General features: G+C 42.5%; 1 protein-coding gene across 1 annotated transcript in view; it reads right to left on the minus strand.

Annotated features, from left to right (window-relative positions):
• Positions 1–2,413, minus strand: part of LOC137537914 (5-hydroxytryptamine receptor 3E-like) — a 55,993-nt gene extending 53,580 nt beyond the window's left edge. Inside the window, exon 1 of the mRNA XM_068259844.1 lies at positions 2,335–2,413. Coding sequence (XP_068115945.1) covers positions 2,335–2,380 — 46 coding nt within the window. The 5' untranslated portion in view covers positions 2,381–2,413. The remainder of the gene's footprint in view (positions 1–2,334) is intronic.
• Positions 2,414–18,761: the final 16,348 nt, after the last annotated feature.

Below are 18,761 nucleotides of genomic sequence, written 5' to 3' on the forward strand. Positions count from 1 at the left end.
ATCAGCCTGATACTTGTATGCACAAGCTAGAATTCCCGAGACATTTGAAAACCTGTCAGGTGAAAGAAAAGTTTATAACTACTTCTTCCTTGGCTGTAAAGTGACCCGGCATCTACTAAGAATAAAGCTACATTTTCTGTAGCCCTACTACCACTATCCCTGCAGTTTGATAAACAACTCTGTAGGTAGAGATCTGTACTAGGTGTTTTAAATGTGCCCAGTACCAACTGGAAACGTGCCACCATTCTACGACCTAAGAATGGAGCAGAAACTAGCTTATAATTATGTGGCTGCGCATGAGGTGTGGACTTCTAAATATCCCCCCCCCCCCCAAAAAAAAAAACATTTGCTGAAACTATTAAAAAAATAGTTCCTGCAAGTGTGGTGTGTTGACTTTTTTTGGGATACTTGGATTGATTGTTTTCACATGGTCCAGCACCCACCACTAATCAGAGCGTTGGTGTGCGACCTTTTGAACTGAGGTGTGGACATGGCTTTTAAATATCCGCACTATCCCTTTTATACAGCAGAAACAATCAATACAGATTTTTCTGGTCAATTCCTGGGAGATGTAATCACTGTGCTTGAATCTGCCCATTCTCCTCTGACCTCTAGCATCAACAAGGCATTTTCGCCCACAGGACTGCCGCATACTGGATGTTTTTCCCTTTCCACACCATTCTTTGTAAACACTAGAAATGGTTGAGCGTGAAAATCTCAGTAACTGAGCAGATTGTGAAATACTCACACTGGCCCATCTGACACCAACAACCATGCCAAGCTCAAAATTGCTTGACCACTTAACGACCGCCTAACGCCGATAGGCATCGGCGGGTCGTTAGTGGTATAGCATGCAAACGGCCGCCTTTCCATGCCAGTTCACGGAGGGTGTCTCCGTGAACAGTGTGCGAGCCGCCGATCGCGGCTCGCACGCATAATGTAAACACGCGGGGAAGAAATCCCCGCTGTTTACATCATACGGCGCTGCTGCGCAGCCGTGCCGTCACGGAGATCGGCGATCCCCGGCCTCTGATTGGCCGGGGATCGCCGGCATCTGATAGGCTAAAGCCTATCCTATCCAGCGCAGGACGGATATCCGTCCTGCGCATCACACAGGAAGAGGGAGAGGGGAGGAAGTAGAGGGAGGGCGGAAATCACTGCGGAGGGGGGCTTTGAAGAGCCCCCCCCCCGCCAAGCGCAAATAGCCAGCGAAGATCAGACCACCCCAGCAGGACATCGGACATCCCCCTAGTGGGGAAAAAAGGGGGAAAGTCTGATTGCCCTGGTGCAATGCTGATCGGTGCTGCGGGCTTGAGAGCCCACGCAGCACCGATATCCTGAAAATCCCCAAGGTTAAATCACCTTTCTTTCATTCTGACATTCAGTTTGGAGTTCAGGAAATTGTATTGACCAGGACCACACCCCTAAATGCATTGCAGTAACTGCCATGTAATTGATTGATTAGATAATAGCATTAATGAGAAATTAAACAGGTGTTCCTAATAATCCTTTAGGTGAGTGTAGATTGTACTGCATTCAATAGCTGGCTGCGACAAAACTTTGTTCAAACCCAATACAATGCTATTCAAGCAAAAATAAAATGTATATTAAAAGTAAAATTGCTACAAGAGCACAATAAATGCAAGTAACCACTCACACGTGCTTCTAAATAACCATACTTGGTACAAATCATCAATGTAACCTATAATAATTTCAAAAAAATAGACGAATGTTTTCAACTCCATAGACAATTTAGCCTTCACTACGGTTGTAGAACAATGAAGAGCAGTAATGCCAGAGGAATACAGAATGCCTGGACTAGTCTATCAGATTTTACTGGGGATTGCTAAAAGATTAGTAAAATGACAATTGTGCAATCAAATCACATGTCCCCCTTGCAGTGTAAAATATTTGCAATAATTTCAGGACACTGCAATTATTACCAAAATGTTGCCACCTAATAGCAAACAATTTTGTAAAAATCCAGTCCAGGTTTGCTAGATTGCATAGATGACAATATTCTCCTGCAGATTGCACAGATAAATATTGTTATTGCTAAGGCTACATTCACAGTGGCGTATTGCATGAGCATAACATGCAGCACTGCCGTCTCAATGCATTCCTTCTCTCACAGGGAACACATCACAACGGCCACTTATCAATATTCTCCAACCTTAGTAAATCAGACCCTATGCATTTGAATCAATGAAATTAGCACCGATTGTCGCTATTGTTGGTCCCTTCAAATATAGCCTTATTTACAAACATGAACAATGTGTAAGAAAAAGTGACAATTTCCTATTTTATAACTGTGATCAGTCTAGTATTACTTACCTAGCACAGTAGCTGTGATCAGCAATAGCACTCTATACAGGGACATTGTGATAGGAGACAGCGAGAGCAGCCACCTGATACCATGAAGAAGATGTTTGGTTTGAATAAAGAGCTTAAGACAACTTGTTGAGCAGTCTACAGAGTTTTCTTGGGCTTGTTCCAGAAACTATGAAACCTGATACAGTTTTGTATGTTTAAGTTTTGTTTTTGTTATCCTTTGATCTATTTCCTTTAAGGAATTAGCTTTGCAGAAATATCACATAATTTGTCCACGCCAGTCTAGACTGCAACATGACAATGATGGCATAGTACATCTATATACATAAAATAAATATTCATAGATGTATGTATGATCGTACTAAGTTTTAAGAATTAAAGAAGAACTTTAACCCAGGAATAAACTTCAACCCAACCAGTAGCCTATACCCCCTTCCCCATGAGAAAGCTTCACCTTTTCTTGAGCATATCATCTGGGATGTTTATCTGGCTGACAGTGTAATTTCAGGGCCATGACTGTGAACCTCATTGCATTGTGGGACAGAATGGCCTTTTGTAAATTCTCACTTTCTGGCAATGTATTTGTAACGATTGGTGTCAGCACACAGAGAGAATCTGATTATTGGTGATCTGCAGTATCACCAAGAATGCAGATATATACCTAATTATTGATGATATGCAGAATCACAGATAATACAGATATATTGCTAACCTCTGGACACCTATAGGTATGTGAGTGTTTGGTGTAACAGTAGTACTTTGAGTATGCACCTGCTGAGCAGGTAATAATAGGCAGTAAAGGAATACTGCTCTTGAGGGCACAGGAACCTTCCAGCAGCCTGAGACTCTCCAAGGGGTGGAGTCAGGCTGGAGATAGGAAGGACCAGAGAATGAGTGGCACCTGGAGGTGGATGTCACTATCTGATCGGGAGACTCTCTCTTAAGAGGAGAGATAGCTCTCGAGGTCGGGCACGCCTGGTCGGCAACATACGGACATATAAAGTACAAAGACAGAAGGCTGATTCGGTATCCAAAGCAAGCAGGGTCTGGCAACGGAATATCAGATATACGAGGTACCGAATCAGAGATCAAAAGGATAGTCAGGAAAGCAGTAAGTCATAACAAATATCAACAATGCCTAGTCTGGGTGTGAGGTCCTTGGTCTCTACACCCCAGAACTAGTCTGATGAATAACAGATACATAACACAAGTTCCCTAGTCTGGGTGTGAGGTCCGTGGTCTCTACACCCTGGAACTAGCCTAAGCATAAACAGAATAACAGTACAAGTAATCTGGCTCAGTGTGAATTCCCAGGTCCACCTGGTTCAAACACACTGTTGGATCTGACTAAGGTCTGAGTGCTTCCACGTAGTGATTGCAACGGCAGACAACTTGAGACTGGCTAGCAGTAACTATATATATGGAGTAGTGCTCTCCAGCACCACCCCTAATTGATCAACCAATAGTAAGCTGCTCTGGAGTCAGCTGATCGGCGTGATCAGCTGACCTCTCCTTGCCCAGTATAAGAGTTCTGCCTCTCAGCGCGTGCGTATTCCTAAGCCTGTGTGCACTAACAGACTCAGCCACACCAGACACACGCTGCCGCGGGCAAACCACTGCGCTGGGCACGGAACCAGCCGCCTTACTGTTACATGCGGCGGCTTTTCCGCGTTCTGCCCTGTTACCAGACGCACGCTTCCGCATGCAAACCGCCGCATTGGACGCGGAATCAGCCGCCTCCTCAGCAGCACACGCGGCGGCTTTTCCGCGTTCTCTCACAGTATTGATTTTTTCCCCTACTATTGTCTTTCAGTAAAGTTCCTCTTTAAAGCTTTACTGATGGGAATCCCAATTACAGACCCACTTCTGGAGGATTGCATTCTGTCACAGGGGGGGATAAATCAGCTGTATAATAAACTCAGTCTGGTGATGCTTCCAGTTTGATGTACAAAGTGATGGTTGTATTTAAGGACAATAAGAATATTTTAGGATACTGAAAATAATATTTTATGACCTCTTTTGGTGGGTGCTTTACACGTGCTCCATTGTGCATTACATACGGTATAATTAGGAAAAGTATATTGTATGATGTTAAAGTGAAACTGAAAAAAACGTATGATATAATGAATTGTATGTGTGATAAAGATAAGTCTAATTTTTATTTTCAGTTTTATAGATTTTTTATATAACATTGCATCATTCTGTCATATTTGCATTTACAAACCGCACACTGTATTTTTATTTGTGAAACAGATCAGAGCTAATGACCCACTGAACTCCCCTGCAGTAAAACTTTATCTGAAGCATCCCCTCTCTGATTCTTTGATGTATAAGTGCATCAAAAAATAGCACTTCCTCTGACCCCAGTTGGGTCGGAGAGTTTAGAGAAGCTTTTTTTACATAGATAACTAAAGATCCCTAACTTTTCGTGTACCAGAAACAATATCAGACTTTGTTCTTTGCTACTACGATTGTTCATTCTGAACGACGAACGATTCCAAAGTATGTATCAGGCGATGATCGTTTGAAGAAAGGCTACTCTTGGAATTCTCCCTAACGCATAATTATTTCACCTTTGGGGAGAATTACTACCTACAGATTTGTGGGACAGCAATGGGGGCGGGGTTTGCTCCAAGTTTCGCCAATCTTTATATGGCTTTCTGGGAGGAGCATTTCATCTGGGGTCAACACCCCTTTGGAGCAAACCTCGCCCTATATTTGAGATTCATAGATGACATCCTCATTGTGTGGGACGAATCAGTGGAAGATTTCACCGAATTTTTAGAATATTGTAACCAAAACACCCATGGCCTTGAATTCACACATGTGATAGATGAGAACAAAATAGTCTTCTTGGACCTGGAACTATCCAGTGATGAAGGGAGCAACATCATGACACGCACACACTTCAAGCCAACCGCAGGAAATTAGTTTTTACATAAGACAAGTTGCCACCACTAGGGATGGTCGGAAATGCCAATTTCCGATTCCGCGGTAATTCCGCATTCCGCCATTGCCAAATACCGATTCCGCTTTCCGCTACCAATTTCCGCATTCCAATGCAGAATTTCCGCCGGAATTTGCAGAAATTCCGCCCGACTTTAACATTGATTTTCTCAAAAACTATAGGGTCTTTTTGAAAACTTTTTTTTGCATCTTGTTCAGAAGATTCTGTTTAATTAACCCTGAAAATTTGGTGTTTCTAGGACGTACGGGGGCTTTGCTATTAACCGTTAAAGTCGGCAGATTTTTCCTGTAATGTAAATGCAAAAAATAGGCAGAAGCAGATTTTCTGCATTTTACATTACAGTAAAAATCCACCGACTTTAGCGGTTAATAGCAAAGCCCCCATAAGTCCTAGAAACACCAAATTGTCAGGGGTTATTAAACTGAATCTTGTGAACAAGATGCAAACAAAAGTTTTCAAAAAGACCTTATAGTTTTTGAGAAAATCAATGTTAAAGTCGGGCGGAATTTCCGCGATTTCCGGCGGAAATTTCTGCGATTTCCGGCGGAAATCCGCCTAACGCACTTGCATTACCGATTTCCGCATTCCGATGCGGAAATGCAATTTCCGATCGGAACTTCTGAAATTGCATTTCCGCGGAATCCGAATGAGCATCCCTAGCCACCACCTGAAGTGGATTAATAACATAATGCGAAGTCAGTTCTGCAGACTGAGACGGAACTGCACAAGGGACATGGACTACCGAGAACCAGGCAAATATCTGGGGAGAAAATTTCTAGAGAAGGGATACGACAAAGGCTTAGTAACTACAGCCAAAAAATAATTAGAGACAAAAAGGGGGAACAAAAGTAACAGGAAGGTAGAAGCCCAGGGTCCTTGTTTTGTGACAAACTATAATGTGAGATCTCGAGAAGTCGAAAGTATAATCAGAACAAATTGGCCGTTACTTCTACGAGACCCTATATTCGATCAGAGCAAACAAGGTTCAAAAGAGCAAAATCACTGAAGAACAAAATTGCCAAAAGCAACATTGGCACCAATATTAACAACACACCAGTCCGCTCGCTCCCATTGTGTAGTATAACAGGGAACTACAGGTGGGGCAAGGCTCGATGTAAGTGCTGCAGATCTATGAGTCACAAATGCAAAGAGATCACTATTCACGGAGACAAGATTGAATTGAAACAATTTATAAATTGCTCATCTACATCTGGTTTATCTGCTTTCTTGCAACTGCCTCAAGTATTGTGTTGGGAGAACGACAAGGCCTCTTCGTGAAAGGTTTGGTGAGCACAGACGGGGCATAGAAGAGGGATCAGAGTGCCACAGTGTTTTCTGTCATTTCTTGCAACATCATAAACAGTCAACAGAAAGCCTTTCAATAATAGGGCTGGAAATGATGGCACCAGATCTTCCCACTGGAATAAGGTTCAGAAGGCTGTGCGAGAGGGAGGCATATTGGATTTTCAAACTCAATTCTTTGTCTCCAGGGGGCTTGAATGAAGAAGTAGAGATTGCCAGATTCCTTTAAATTAGTTTATGCCCCCCTTTTTTATCCGCCCCCCTCCCCCCTTCCTTCCCTTGCCACATTTGCCCTTCACGGGTTCGTATATACAAGCACGCACGTGTGGTTCTACAACTCATGTTTATTTGTGAGACTCAAGTTTATTTATTCGTGTGATGATTTTTTTATTTTTATTTTTTGTTTTAAATTCATGTTATACACGTTTTAAGCATCCAAGGATTGGTGGTTATTACTATTATTATTACTATCATTCTTTATTGCTGTTTTTATGGAGTTAGTCCAAAAACGGTTCGATATATGTTTTATAATTTACATATTTATATTTATTGTATATTTTACAGTGCAAACTCAAATTCAGCAATGTGTTCATCATTTTTTTATGGCTACTTGTACATTGCAAAGCCGGATTTTATACATTGGGGCATGCACCAAGTGCAATCGTGAGCACCATACACCAGTCCCACGGTGAGCAAGTCTCCGGCCAGTTAGACAGCAGCACTTTGTTTGCTACTGTAAACAGCGGCTGACGGATAGTAGCTCATCCATCAGCCTTACCTTAGTTGCTTAGCAACATCAAGCTAAGTACGGGCATGCTCCTTATGAGCCAGTGGCGTCACCATACACACGCCCACGGTGACCAATCAGGTTTCCCTGCCGAAGGAGAGAGCATCCCAGCCCCTACCGCGGCACGTCACTTAGGCCCGCCCAGCAGGTCACGCTGGTCGGGTTTCCAGTGAACACACGTGACGTCTCTATTCAGGATCAATCCTTCCTGTCCGGCTGCACCACACTTCTTTTCCACCGCGACCGAAGTCACTCCCAGTTTACCACAGGTTAGTGGGGTGATTAGACCCAATTAAGATTGTGCAAGCAGCAATTAATGTCTATCAATGTATACCAGCATACTACGCGCATGGTGATACCGGAAGTGTTTCTCCCGGTTTCCATGGATGCAAGGTCATGCGGTCACTTTTGGGTTCATTCCCCATTGTTTCAGCTGACATAAAAATACTCGTGTGCAAGCAGTGACACGCTTGACAAAGGCGTGGATGCGCCGAAACGCGCTGTGAGGTCACTGCACACCACCAGAGGGAAGGCGCCCACTGTCCACCACCACCTGGACACCCATCCACAGCAGGCCACAGAGGAGGAGCAGGTTGCCACCCTTGGTTGTTTAATTGGGCTTTAGCTCATGATATGCTCATCTATCTTTGTTATCTAGTAAGCGTTTTTATACTTTGCGTGTCTGAGGAATAAATAACTTTAATGGACTATGGAGCGCTCCTTCTTTTCTCTATTTCATTACTACAGTCATTCCTCCAGCCAGGACTAAGGAGCTGCTAGTTGCTGCATTTTTACCGTCCTATGTTTTGTATGATTAGCACAAGATTGCACATCATTTACTTTTGAGATCGTTCGTGCATGAACGATCTTGGAACGACCGTTGTGTGCGCAACAGGATATGACATATTATAAATCGGTCGTTCATAAATATAGTGAACGATGTAATCGTTAAAAGGAAACAACATATTTATTGTGACTCAAAAGATTAAAGGAAATTATGTGCATTAATGGACTAAAAGTGTAGTAGAATTTGGGAATGACGTAGTAGTCGGCCGATCTTTCGTTAAGGAATGGACGAATATAGTGGATTGCAGGAAATGACGTAACAGTCCTTATAAAAACAAAGTTTTCTAAGCACACATGTGCACACAGTTGTATGCGGATACAACATTCGTGAACGTTCATTTGCAAACCTAGTTGGTGGAGACTGTTTGGCCATGGCTTGCCATTTTTCTTGACGCAAGAGGTGCTGTAGCATTTTTGTGTTTATTGCAAGTCAAGCAGAATCTGCAGTTGTTTCTACAAAAGACGAAACGGTGTGTGTGGATGAAGAGCTGGCTTCAAAAACGTGTTTTGTCTCATGACAACTCCTGTCCGTGAGCTGCGTCTTACTTCTCTGAAGACTTTAGGAACTATTTGCGTATGCCTGACACTGCCTATGATTATCTGTTATCTGTGGTCACAGCCGACATTAAAAAAATGTGACACTTGGATGCGCAAGAGCATTACCCCAGATCAGCGCTTGTGTGCCACTCTAAGATATTTGGCAACTGGAAGGTCATTACAAGATCTGAAGTTCACAGTTGGCATCTCTGCACAATCCCTTGGCATTATCATTCCAGAAACGTGCCAGGCTTTAATAGATGGGTTAAAATATTTAAAGGTGAGTATTGTGTTGCAAGAAAGTGATGTTACGACTAATTTTTTGTTGTTGTTTTTATCCATGCCGTCTAAATATTTTGAATTTTAATTATAGTGTTTATTGGAGCATGTGTATTAATTGGTTTTATTTTCTGTTCACAGTTTCCAAAAACACCAGAGGAGTGGATGGAAATTGCTGACGATTTTTTTGGGTTATGGGATTTCCCAAACTGTGATGGAGCCATAGATGGGAAGCATATTCGGATTAGACCACCTGCACATTCCGGATCATATTAGTATAACTATAAGGGATTTTTTAGTATTATTTTGATGGCATTAGTTAATGCCAAATATGAGTTTATGTATGTGGACATTGACAAAAATTGTAGAGTGTCAGATGGTGGAGTCATGGATCAAACTTCATTTATGTCCAAGTTAAAAAACAACAATCTGAATTTACCCAATACTTCTATGACCAAGTTTGGATTAAATTTTGTTTTTGTGGCAGACGAGGCCTTTCCGTTGCACCAGCATATATTGAAACCTTATCCTCAAAAAACCTTGAATACACAACGTGAAGTGTACAACTATCGTCTCTCTCGGGCAAGGCGTTTAGTGGAAAATGCCTTTGGGATTCTGGCAAATTGATTTCATGTCCTCCACACTGCCATACATTTACGAATTGATAAAATCGATCAAGATGTGTTTGCATGCTGTATGCTTCATACTTTTTTAAGGAAAGAGTATGGACCTACTCCCTACCGAAGGAGAGAGCGACCCAGCCCCTACCGCGGCGCGTCACTTAGGCCCGCCCAGCAGGTCACACACGTGACGTCTCTATTCAGGATCAATCCTTTCTGTCCGGCTGCAGCACACTTCTTTTCCACCGCGGCCGAAGTCACTCCCAGTTCACCACAGGTTAGTGGGGTGATTAGACCCAATTAAGAGTGTGAAAGCACCAATTAATGTCTATCAATGTATACCAGCATACTACGCGCATGGTGATACCGGAAGTGTTTCTCCCGGTTTCCATGGGTGCAAGGTCATGCGGTCACTTTTGGGTTCATTCCCCATTGTTTCAGCTGACATAAAAATACTTGTGTGCAAGCAGTGACACGCTTGACAAAGGCGTGGATGCGCCGAAACGCGTTGTGAGGTCACTACACACCACTAGAGGGAAGGCGCCCACTGTCCACCACCACCTGGACACCCATCCACTGCAGGCCACAGAGGAGGAGCAGGTTGCCACCCTTGGTTGTTTTATTGGGCTTTAGCTCATGATATGCTCATCTATCTTTGTTGTTGTAGTAAGTGTTTTTATACTTTGCGTGTCTGAGGAATAAATAACTTTAATGCACTACGGAGCGCTCCTTTTCTCTATTTCATTACTACAGCCAGGACTAAGGAGCTCCTAGTTGCTGCATTTTTACCGTCCTATGTTTTGTATGATTAGCGCAAGATTGCACATCATTTTCTCGTTGGATCAACCTTTTGGCTGGTTTACATAGTTACATAGTTATTTTGGTTGAAAAAAGACATACGTCCATCGAGTTCAACCAGTACAAAGTGCAACTCCAGCCTGCTCCCTCACATATCCCCGTTGATCCAGAGGAAGGCGAAAAAACCCTTACAAGGCATGGTCCAATTAGCCCCAAAAGGGAAAAATTCCTTCCCGACTCCAGATGGCAATCAGATAAAGTCCCTGGATCAACATCATTAGGCATTACCTAGTAATTGTAGCCATGGATGTCTTTCAACGCAAGGAAAGCATCTAAGCCCCCTTTAAATGCAGGTATAGAGTTTGCCATAACGACTTCCTGTGGCAATGCATTCCACATCTTAATCACTCTTACTGTAAAGAACCCTTTCCTAAATAAATGGCTAAAACGTTTTTCCTCCATGCGCAGATCATGTCCTCTAGTCCTTTGAAAAGGCCTAGGGACAAAAAGCTCATCCGCCAAGCTATTATATTGCCCTCTGATGTATTTATACATGTTAATTAGATCTCCTCTAAGGCGTCTTTTCTCTAGACTAAATAAACCCAGTTTATCTAACCTTTCTTGGTAAGCGAGACCTTCCATCCCACGTATCAATTTTGTTGCTCGTCGGTTTAATCTTGCTGCAGCATCACAAAGGCTGGGTATTGTTCCTCTCTGATCTGGTTCACACCAGTAATATTGCTTTTTGCATTTCTTATTATTTATTAATCAGTAAGACTGTTTTATTGTGCTGTTTTCAAGTATGCCATTCAATAGTACTGAAGAAAAATGGTCCTTATTCAAAGAAAACATTACTGTCAAACTTTGTAACATCTGTGACAGGGGATCCGAAATGACAATATTATGGCTTCCGATGATTATAGCTCCAAACTGTCTTCTATGGTCGGTTTATTTAGGGAGTATGAGGAAGCAAAGAAATATGAATCTGTTCAATGGTCTGATGCTTTTTTCCTAAGAAAATATATTAGACATCATATTGCCCCCAGAGGTCTTAGCAATAAAAAAAGAGTGTGACTTCCTAGATACTGATCTGGTGGCAGATTGGCAGGTAGCCTCTAATATATGCACGACAACATGGATGAACATTTCCATCACACAAAGGGAACGCAATTTAAAGCGGGTACAGTCAGTGTTACCAGATATCGTAGGGGAATTACACAATCACAAAACCATGAAGGAATTTGGGGTGTGGGAGTCAAAAGTCCAAAATGCCATTGATCATTTTGAAAAAGAATTAATGGAGAAAAAGATCCAAAAATTCCAAAGAGATAAAACAGACTATGCCCTTGTAAACATTTATAATTGGGGGAGTGACAAAATTCTACCTTCATCGCCCAAAGCTCCACCGAACACAGTACAACAACCCCATGTTTCCCCATTCACCTCGCCATCCACACAGGAGAGATTGGTTGGGCCACCGAAGCCATCCAGGGAACAGAAAATAGATAATCGCGAGTACCAAAGGGGACGAGCCAACCATAGAAGAGAGATGTACTCCACACAAAAGAAAGAAGATCGGGAATGGCAAACAGTGCGTAGGAGGAATAGAAAAGATTGTTATAAAGAGAGGAATTCAAGAAGAACTTTGGACCATCTAGAGACAGCTCCACACTCGTCCAGACCACCAAGACTAGAAGCCTTAGGGCCATAGTGGAGGTCATAAATGAAAAGGGGAGGGAAAAAGAGGCAGCCAAAGCTGGAGCGCCAGCAAAGGACTTAATCCAAACAAGAAGGGCAACAAATGATTCTTGGGCAGTGGCAGCCATTGAGCAAGAGCATCATTCTATTCAGGTCTCAAGAAACCTAAAAAGCACAAGTGCGATTCTAGAGGAGGTCTCCTTTTACAAAGCTATTAAGAGACCCTAAACAGGATATGGCTCGTTTTTCAGACCACGATCTACAGATGACACCGATTCCAGGGAAAAGACCCCTAGAACGAGACGAGGAGGACGAGGAGGCCACAACAAACAAAAAAAATCATTAGAGGCCCTTGCCACACAAGAAACCATCAAGATATATAATCTTTCATCTCATAATCTCAACGAAGGGGAACTATCATTACTTAGGAAAGGTTTGAACTTTGCACCGACAGCCAACCCCAATGAATTTTAGTTATTCAAAGATTTGAATAGATTCACTAGAAACCTGACCTTACAGCGGTACTATGGGCTCAAAGAAAACCATGGAGTAAAGGCAAAGGGAAGAGAAATTGGTGACAACCATTCAGTGGCAATTGAATTGCCAAGCACAGAATCATCCACCTTACAAGATCTAGAGGATTTATTAAAAGAACAGCACGGAACCTCTGACCCGGAAGGATGGCTTTCTTCTTTTAAACCATTGGAGATAAAGCCCAGCCACTTTAAACTGAAGTCCATATTTTATCCAGTTTATGCCAAAGGACAACACATAAATAATTTTTATCAAGCTACATGGTGTCAGCTTGAAATTTATGTAGAAATAATACCAGTGTTACTCGGAAGAACAGTAACCTCAATCAAAAGGAAAAACAATCCCTGAATTCTCTGATGAAAAATAAGAATATAGTGATAAGACAAGCCGACAAAGGGGGTGGAGTCGTCATAACAGACCATAAAAAATACATGAAAGAAGGATTTAGACTATTCGATGATCCAAGGACATATAAAGAGTTAAAAGAAGACCCCACGGGTGTCTTCCAGTTGGAATTAAGAGCTTTGGTCGATAGAGCAAGAAACTCAGGAATCCTCACAAAGGAAGAGCGATTGTTCCTAATTAATGACCATCCGTTGATACCATATTTTTACCATATTCCAAAGGTACACAAATGCCAACAAAATCCGCCAGGGCGACCCATTGTTGCAGGGATGGATAGCCTGCTATCCCCACTTTCAGGATACATAGATCATTTCTTGCAGCCAATCATGATTGGAACTAAGGTTTATACCCGTGATTCAAGTCATGTCTTGGAAATACTGAAGGATTTTAGGTGGAAAGCTGGATTTAAATGGGCATCACTGGATGTAAGCTCCCTATATACCAGTATTCCCCATGATAGGTGAATAGAGGCCGTGAATTACTTTTTAATGGAGGATGGGAGTTTCAACCCACTACAAGCACAATTTATCTTGGACCTCTTGGAATTCTCCCTAACGCATAATTATTTCACCTTTGGGGAGAATTACTATCTACAGATTTGTGGGACAGCAATGGGGTTGGGGTTTCCTCCAAGTTTTGCCAATCTTTATATGGCTTTCTGGGAGGAGCATTTCATCTGGGGTCAACATCCCTTTGGAGCAAACCTCGCCCTATATTTGAGATTCATAGATGACATCCTCATTGTGTGGGACGGATCAGTGGAAGATTTCACAGAATTTTTAGAATATTGTAACCAAAACACCCATGGCCTTGAATTCACACATGTGATAGATGAGAACAAATTAGTCTTCTTGCACCTGGAACTATTCAGTGATGAAGGGAGCAACATCATGACACGCACACACTTCAAGCCAACCGCAGGAAATTCGTTTTTACATAAGACAAGTTGCCACCACCCGAAGTGGATTAATAACATACCGCGAAGTCAGTTCTGCAGACTGAGACGGAACTGCACAAGGGACATGGACTACCGAGAACAAGGCGAATATCTGGGGAGAAAATTCCTAGAGAAGGGATACAACAAAGGCTTAGTAACTACAGCCAAAAAAGAATTTGAGACAAAAAGGGGGAAAAAAAGTACCAGGAAAGTAGAGGCCCAGGGTCTTTGTTTTGTGACTATAATGTGAGATCTCGAGAAATCGAAAGTATAATCAGAACAAATTGGCCGTTACTTCTACGAGACCCTATATTCGAGCAGAGGCTTACAGGGGAACCGCAAACAAGGTTCAAAAAGGCAAAATCACTGAAGAACAAAATTGCCAAAAGCAACATTGGCACCAATATTAACAACACACCAGTCTGCTCGCTCCCATTGTGTAGTATAACAGGGAACTACAGGTGTGGCAAGGCTCGATGTAAGTGCTGCAGATCTATGAGTCACAAATGCAGAGATCACTATTCACGGACACAAGATTGATTTGAAACAATTTATAAATTGCTCATCTACACATGTGGTTTATCTGCTTTCTTGCAACTGCCCCAAGTATTATGTTGGGAAAACGACAAGGCCTCTTCTTGAAAGGTTTGGTGAGCACAGACGGGGCATAGAAGAGGGATCAGAGTGCCACAGTGTTCTCTGTCATTTCTTGCAACATCATAAACAGTCAACAGAAAGCCTTTCAATAATAGGGCTGGAAATTATGGCACCAGCTCTTCCCACTGGAATAAGGTTCAGAAGGCTGTGCGAGAGGGAGGCATATTGGATTTTCAAACTCAATTCTTTGTCTGCAGGGGGCTTGAATGAAGAAGTAGAGGTTGCCAGATTCCTTTAAATTCGTTTATCCCAATCTGTCCATTCCACTCCATCTATTCCCCAGATCAATTCCCATTAGGGCCATGCATATACATACATATCTAGTACCTGACCTAGAATAAGTTTGTTTCCCCCCCCACCCCCCCTTCATTGCCACATTTTCCCTTCACGGGTTCGTACATACAAGCACGCACGTGTGGTTCTACAACTCATGTTTATTTGTGAGACTCAAGTTTATTTATTCGTGTGATGATTTTTTATTTTTTGTTTTCAATTCATGTTATACACGTTTTAAGCATCCAAGGATTGGTGGTTATTACTATTATTATTACTATCATTCTTTATTGCTGTTTTTATGGAGATAGTCCAAAAATGGTTCTATATATTTTTATAATTTACATATTTAGATTTATTGTATATTTTACAGTGCAAATTCAAATTTAGCAATGTGCTCATCATTTTTTTATGGCTACTTGTACATTGCAAAGCCGGATTTTATACATTGGGGCATGCACCAAGTGCAATCGTGAGCACCATACACCAGTCCCACGGTGAGCAAGTCTCCGGCCAGTTAGACAGCAGCACTTTGTTTGCTACTGTAAACAGCGGCTGACGGATAGTAGCTCATCCATCAGCCTTAGCCTAGTTGCTTAGCAACACCAAGCTTAGTACGGGCGTGCTCCTTACGAGCCAGTGGTGTCACCATAGGCACGCCCACGGTGACCAATCAGGTTTCCATGCCAAAGGAGAGGGCATCCCAGCCCCCACCGCGGCGCGTCACTTAGGCCCACCCAGCAGGTCACGCTGGTCGGGTTTCCAGTGAAATGTCACACGTGACGTTTCTATTCAGGATCAATCCTTCCTGTCCTGGAAGGACTTCTTTTCCACCGCGGCCCAAGTCACTCCTAGTTCACCACAGGTTAGTGGGGTGATTAGACCCAATTAAGAGTGTGCAAGCAGCAATTAATGTCTATCAATGTATACCAGCATACTACGCGCATGGTGATACCGGAAGTGTTTCTCCCGGTTTCCATGGCTGCAAGGTCATGCAGTCATTTCCGGGTTCATTCCCCATTTTTTCAGCTGACATAAAAATACTCGTGTGCAAGCAGTGACACACTTGACAAAGGCGTGGATGCGCCGAAACGCGTTGTGAGGTCACTGCACACCACCAGAGGGAAGGCGCCCACTGTCCACCACCACCTGGACACCCATCCACTGCAGGCCACAGAGGAGGAGCAGGTTGCCACCCTTGGTTGTTTTATTGGGCTTTAGCTCATGATATGCTCATCTATCTTTGTTATCTAGTAAGCGTTTTTATACTTTGCGTGTCTGAGGAATAAATAACTTTAATGGACTATGGAGCGCTCCTTCTTTTCTCTATTTCATTACTACAGTCATTCCTCCAGCCAGGACTAAGGAGCTGCTAGTTGCTGCATTTTTACCGTCCTATGTTTTGTATGATTAGCACAAGATTGCACATCATTTACTTTTGAGATCGTTCGTGCATGAACGATCTTGGAACGACCGTTGTGTGCGCAACAGGATATGACATATTATAAATCGGTCGTTCATAAATATAGTGAACGATGTAATCGTTAAAAGGAAACAACATATTTATTGTGACTCAAAAGATTAAAGGAAATTATGTGCATTAATGGACTAAAAGTGTAGTAGAATTTGGGAATGACGTAGTAGTCGGCCGATCTTTCGTTAAGGAATGGACGAATATAGTGGATTGCAGGAAATGACGTAACAGTCCTTATAAAAACAAAGTTTTCTAAGCACACATGTGCACACAGTTGTATGCGGATACAACATTCGTGAACGTTCATTTGCAAACCTAGTTGGTGGAGACTGTTTGGCCATGGCTTGCCATTTTTCTTGACGCAAGAGGTGCTGTAGCATTTTTGTGTTTATTGCAAGTCAAGCAGAATCTGCAGTTGTTTCTACAAAAGACGAAACGGTGTGTGTGGATGAAGAGCTGGCTTCAAAAACGTGTTTTGTCTCATGACAACTCCTGTCCGTGAGCTGCGTCTTACTTCTCTGAAGACTTTAGGAACTATTTGCGTATGCCTGACACTGCCTATGATTATCTGTTATCTGTGGTCACAGCCGACATTAAAAAAATGTGACACTTGGATGCGCAAGAGCATTACCCCAGATCAGCGCTTGTGTGCCACTCTAAGATATTTGGCAACTGGAAGGTCATTACAAGATCTGAAGTTCACAGTTGGCATCTCTGCACAATCCCTTGGCATTATCATTCCAGAAACGTGCCAGGCTTTAATAGATGGGTTAAAATATTTAAAGGTGAGTATTGTGTTGCAAGAAAGTGATGTTACGACTAATTTTTTGTTGTTGTTTTTATCCATGCCGTCTAAATATTTTGAATTTTAATTATAGTGTTTATTGGAGCATGTGTATTAATTGGTTTTATTTTCTGTTCACAGTTTCCAAAAACACCAGAGGAGTGGATGGAAATTGCTGACGATTTTTTTGGGTTATGGGATTTCCCAAACTGTGATGGAGCCATAGATGGGAAGCATATTCGGATTAGACCACCTGCACATTCCGGATCATATTAGTATAACTATAAGGGATTTTTTAGTATTATTTTGATGGCATTAGTTAATGCCAAATATGAGTTTATGTATGTGGACATTGACAAAAATTGTAGAGTGTCAGATGGTGGAGTCATGGATCAAACTTCATTTATGTCCAAGTTAAAAAACAACAATCTGAATTTACCCAATACTTCTATGACCAAGTTTGGATTAAATTTTGTTTTTGTGGCAGACGAGGCCTTTCCGTTGCACCAGCATATATTGAAACCTTATCCTCAAAAAACCTTGAATACACAACGTGAAGTGTACAACTATCGTCTCTCTCGGGCAAGGCGTTTAGTGGAAAATGCCTTTGGGATTCTGGCAAATTGATTTCATGTCCTCCACACTGCCATACATTTACGAATTGATAAAATCGATCAAGATGTGTTTGCATGCTGTATGCTTCATACTTTTTTAAGGAAAGAGTATGGACCTACTCCCTACCGAAGGAGAGAGCGACCCAGCCCCTACCGCGGCGCGTCACTTAGGCCCGCCCAGCAGGTCACACACGTGACGTCTCTATTCAGGATCAATCCTTTCTGTCCGGCTGCAGCACACTTCTTTTCCACCGCGGCCGAAGTCACTCCCAGTTCACCACAGGTTAGTGGGGTGATTAGACCCAATTAAGAGTGTGAAAGCACCAATTAATGTCTATCAATGTATACCAGCATACTACGCGCATGGTGATACCGGAAGTGTTTCTCCCGGTTTCCATGGGTGCAAGGTCATGCGGTCACTTTTGGGTTCATTCCCCATTGTTTCAGCTGACATAAAAATACTTGTGTGCAAGCAGTGACACGCTTGACAAAGGCGTGGATGCGCCGAAACGCGTTGTGAGGTCACTACACACCACTAGAGGGAAGGCGCCCACTGTCCACCACCACCTGGACACCCATCCACTGCAGGCCACAGAGGAGGAGCAGGTTGCCACCCTTGGTTGTTTTATTGGGCTTTAGCTCATGATATGCTCATCTATCTTTGTTGTTGTAGTAAGTGTTTTTATACTTTGCGTGTCTGAGGAATAAATAACTTTAATGCACTACGGAGCGCTCCTTTTCTCTATTTCATTACTACAGCCAGGACTAAGGAGCTCCTAGTTGCTGCATTTTTACCGTCCTATGTTTTGTATGATTAGCGCAAGATTGCACATCATTTTCTCGTTGGATCAACCTTTTGGCTGGTTTACATAGTTACATAGTTATTTTGGTTGAAAAAAGACATACGTCCATCGAGT

Source organism: Hyperolius riggenbachi, chromosome 11, assembly GCF_040937935.1.
Source record: "Hyperolius riggenbachi isolate aHypRig1 chromosome 11, aHypRig1.pri, whole genome shotgun sequence".
NCBI classification, from domain to species: Eukaryota; Metazoa; Chordata; class Amphibia; order Anura; family Hyperoliidae; genus Hyperolius; species Hyperolius riggenbachi.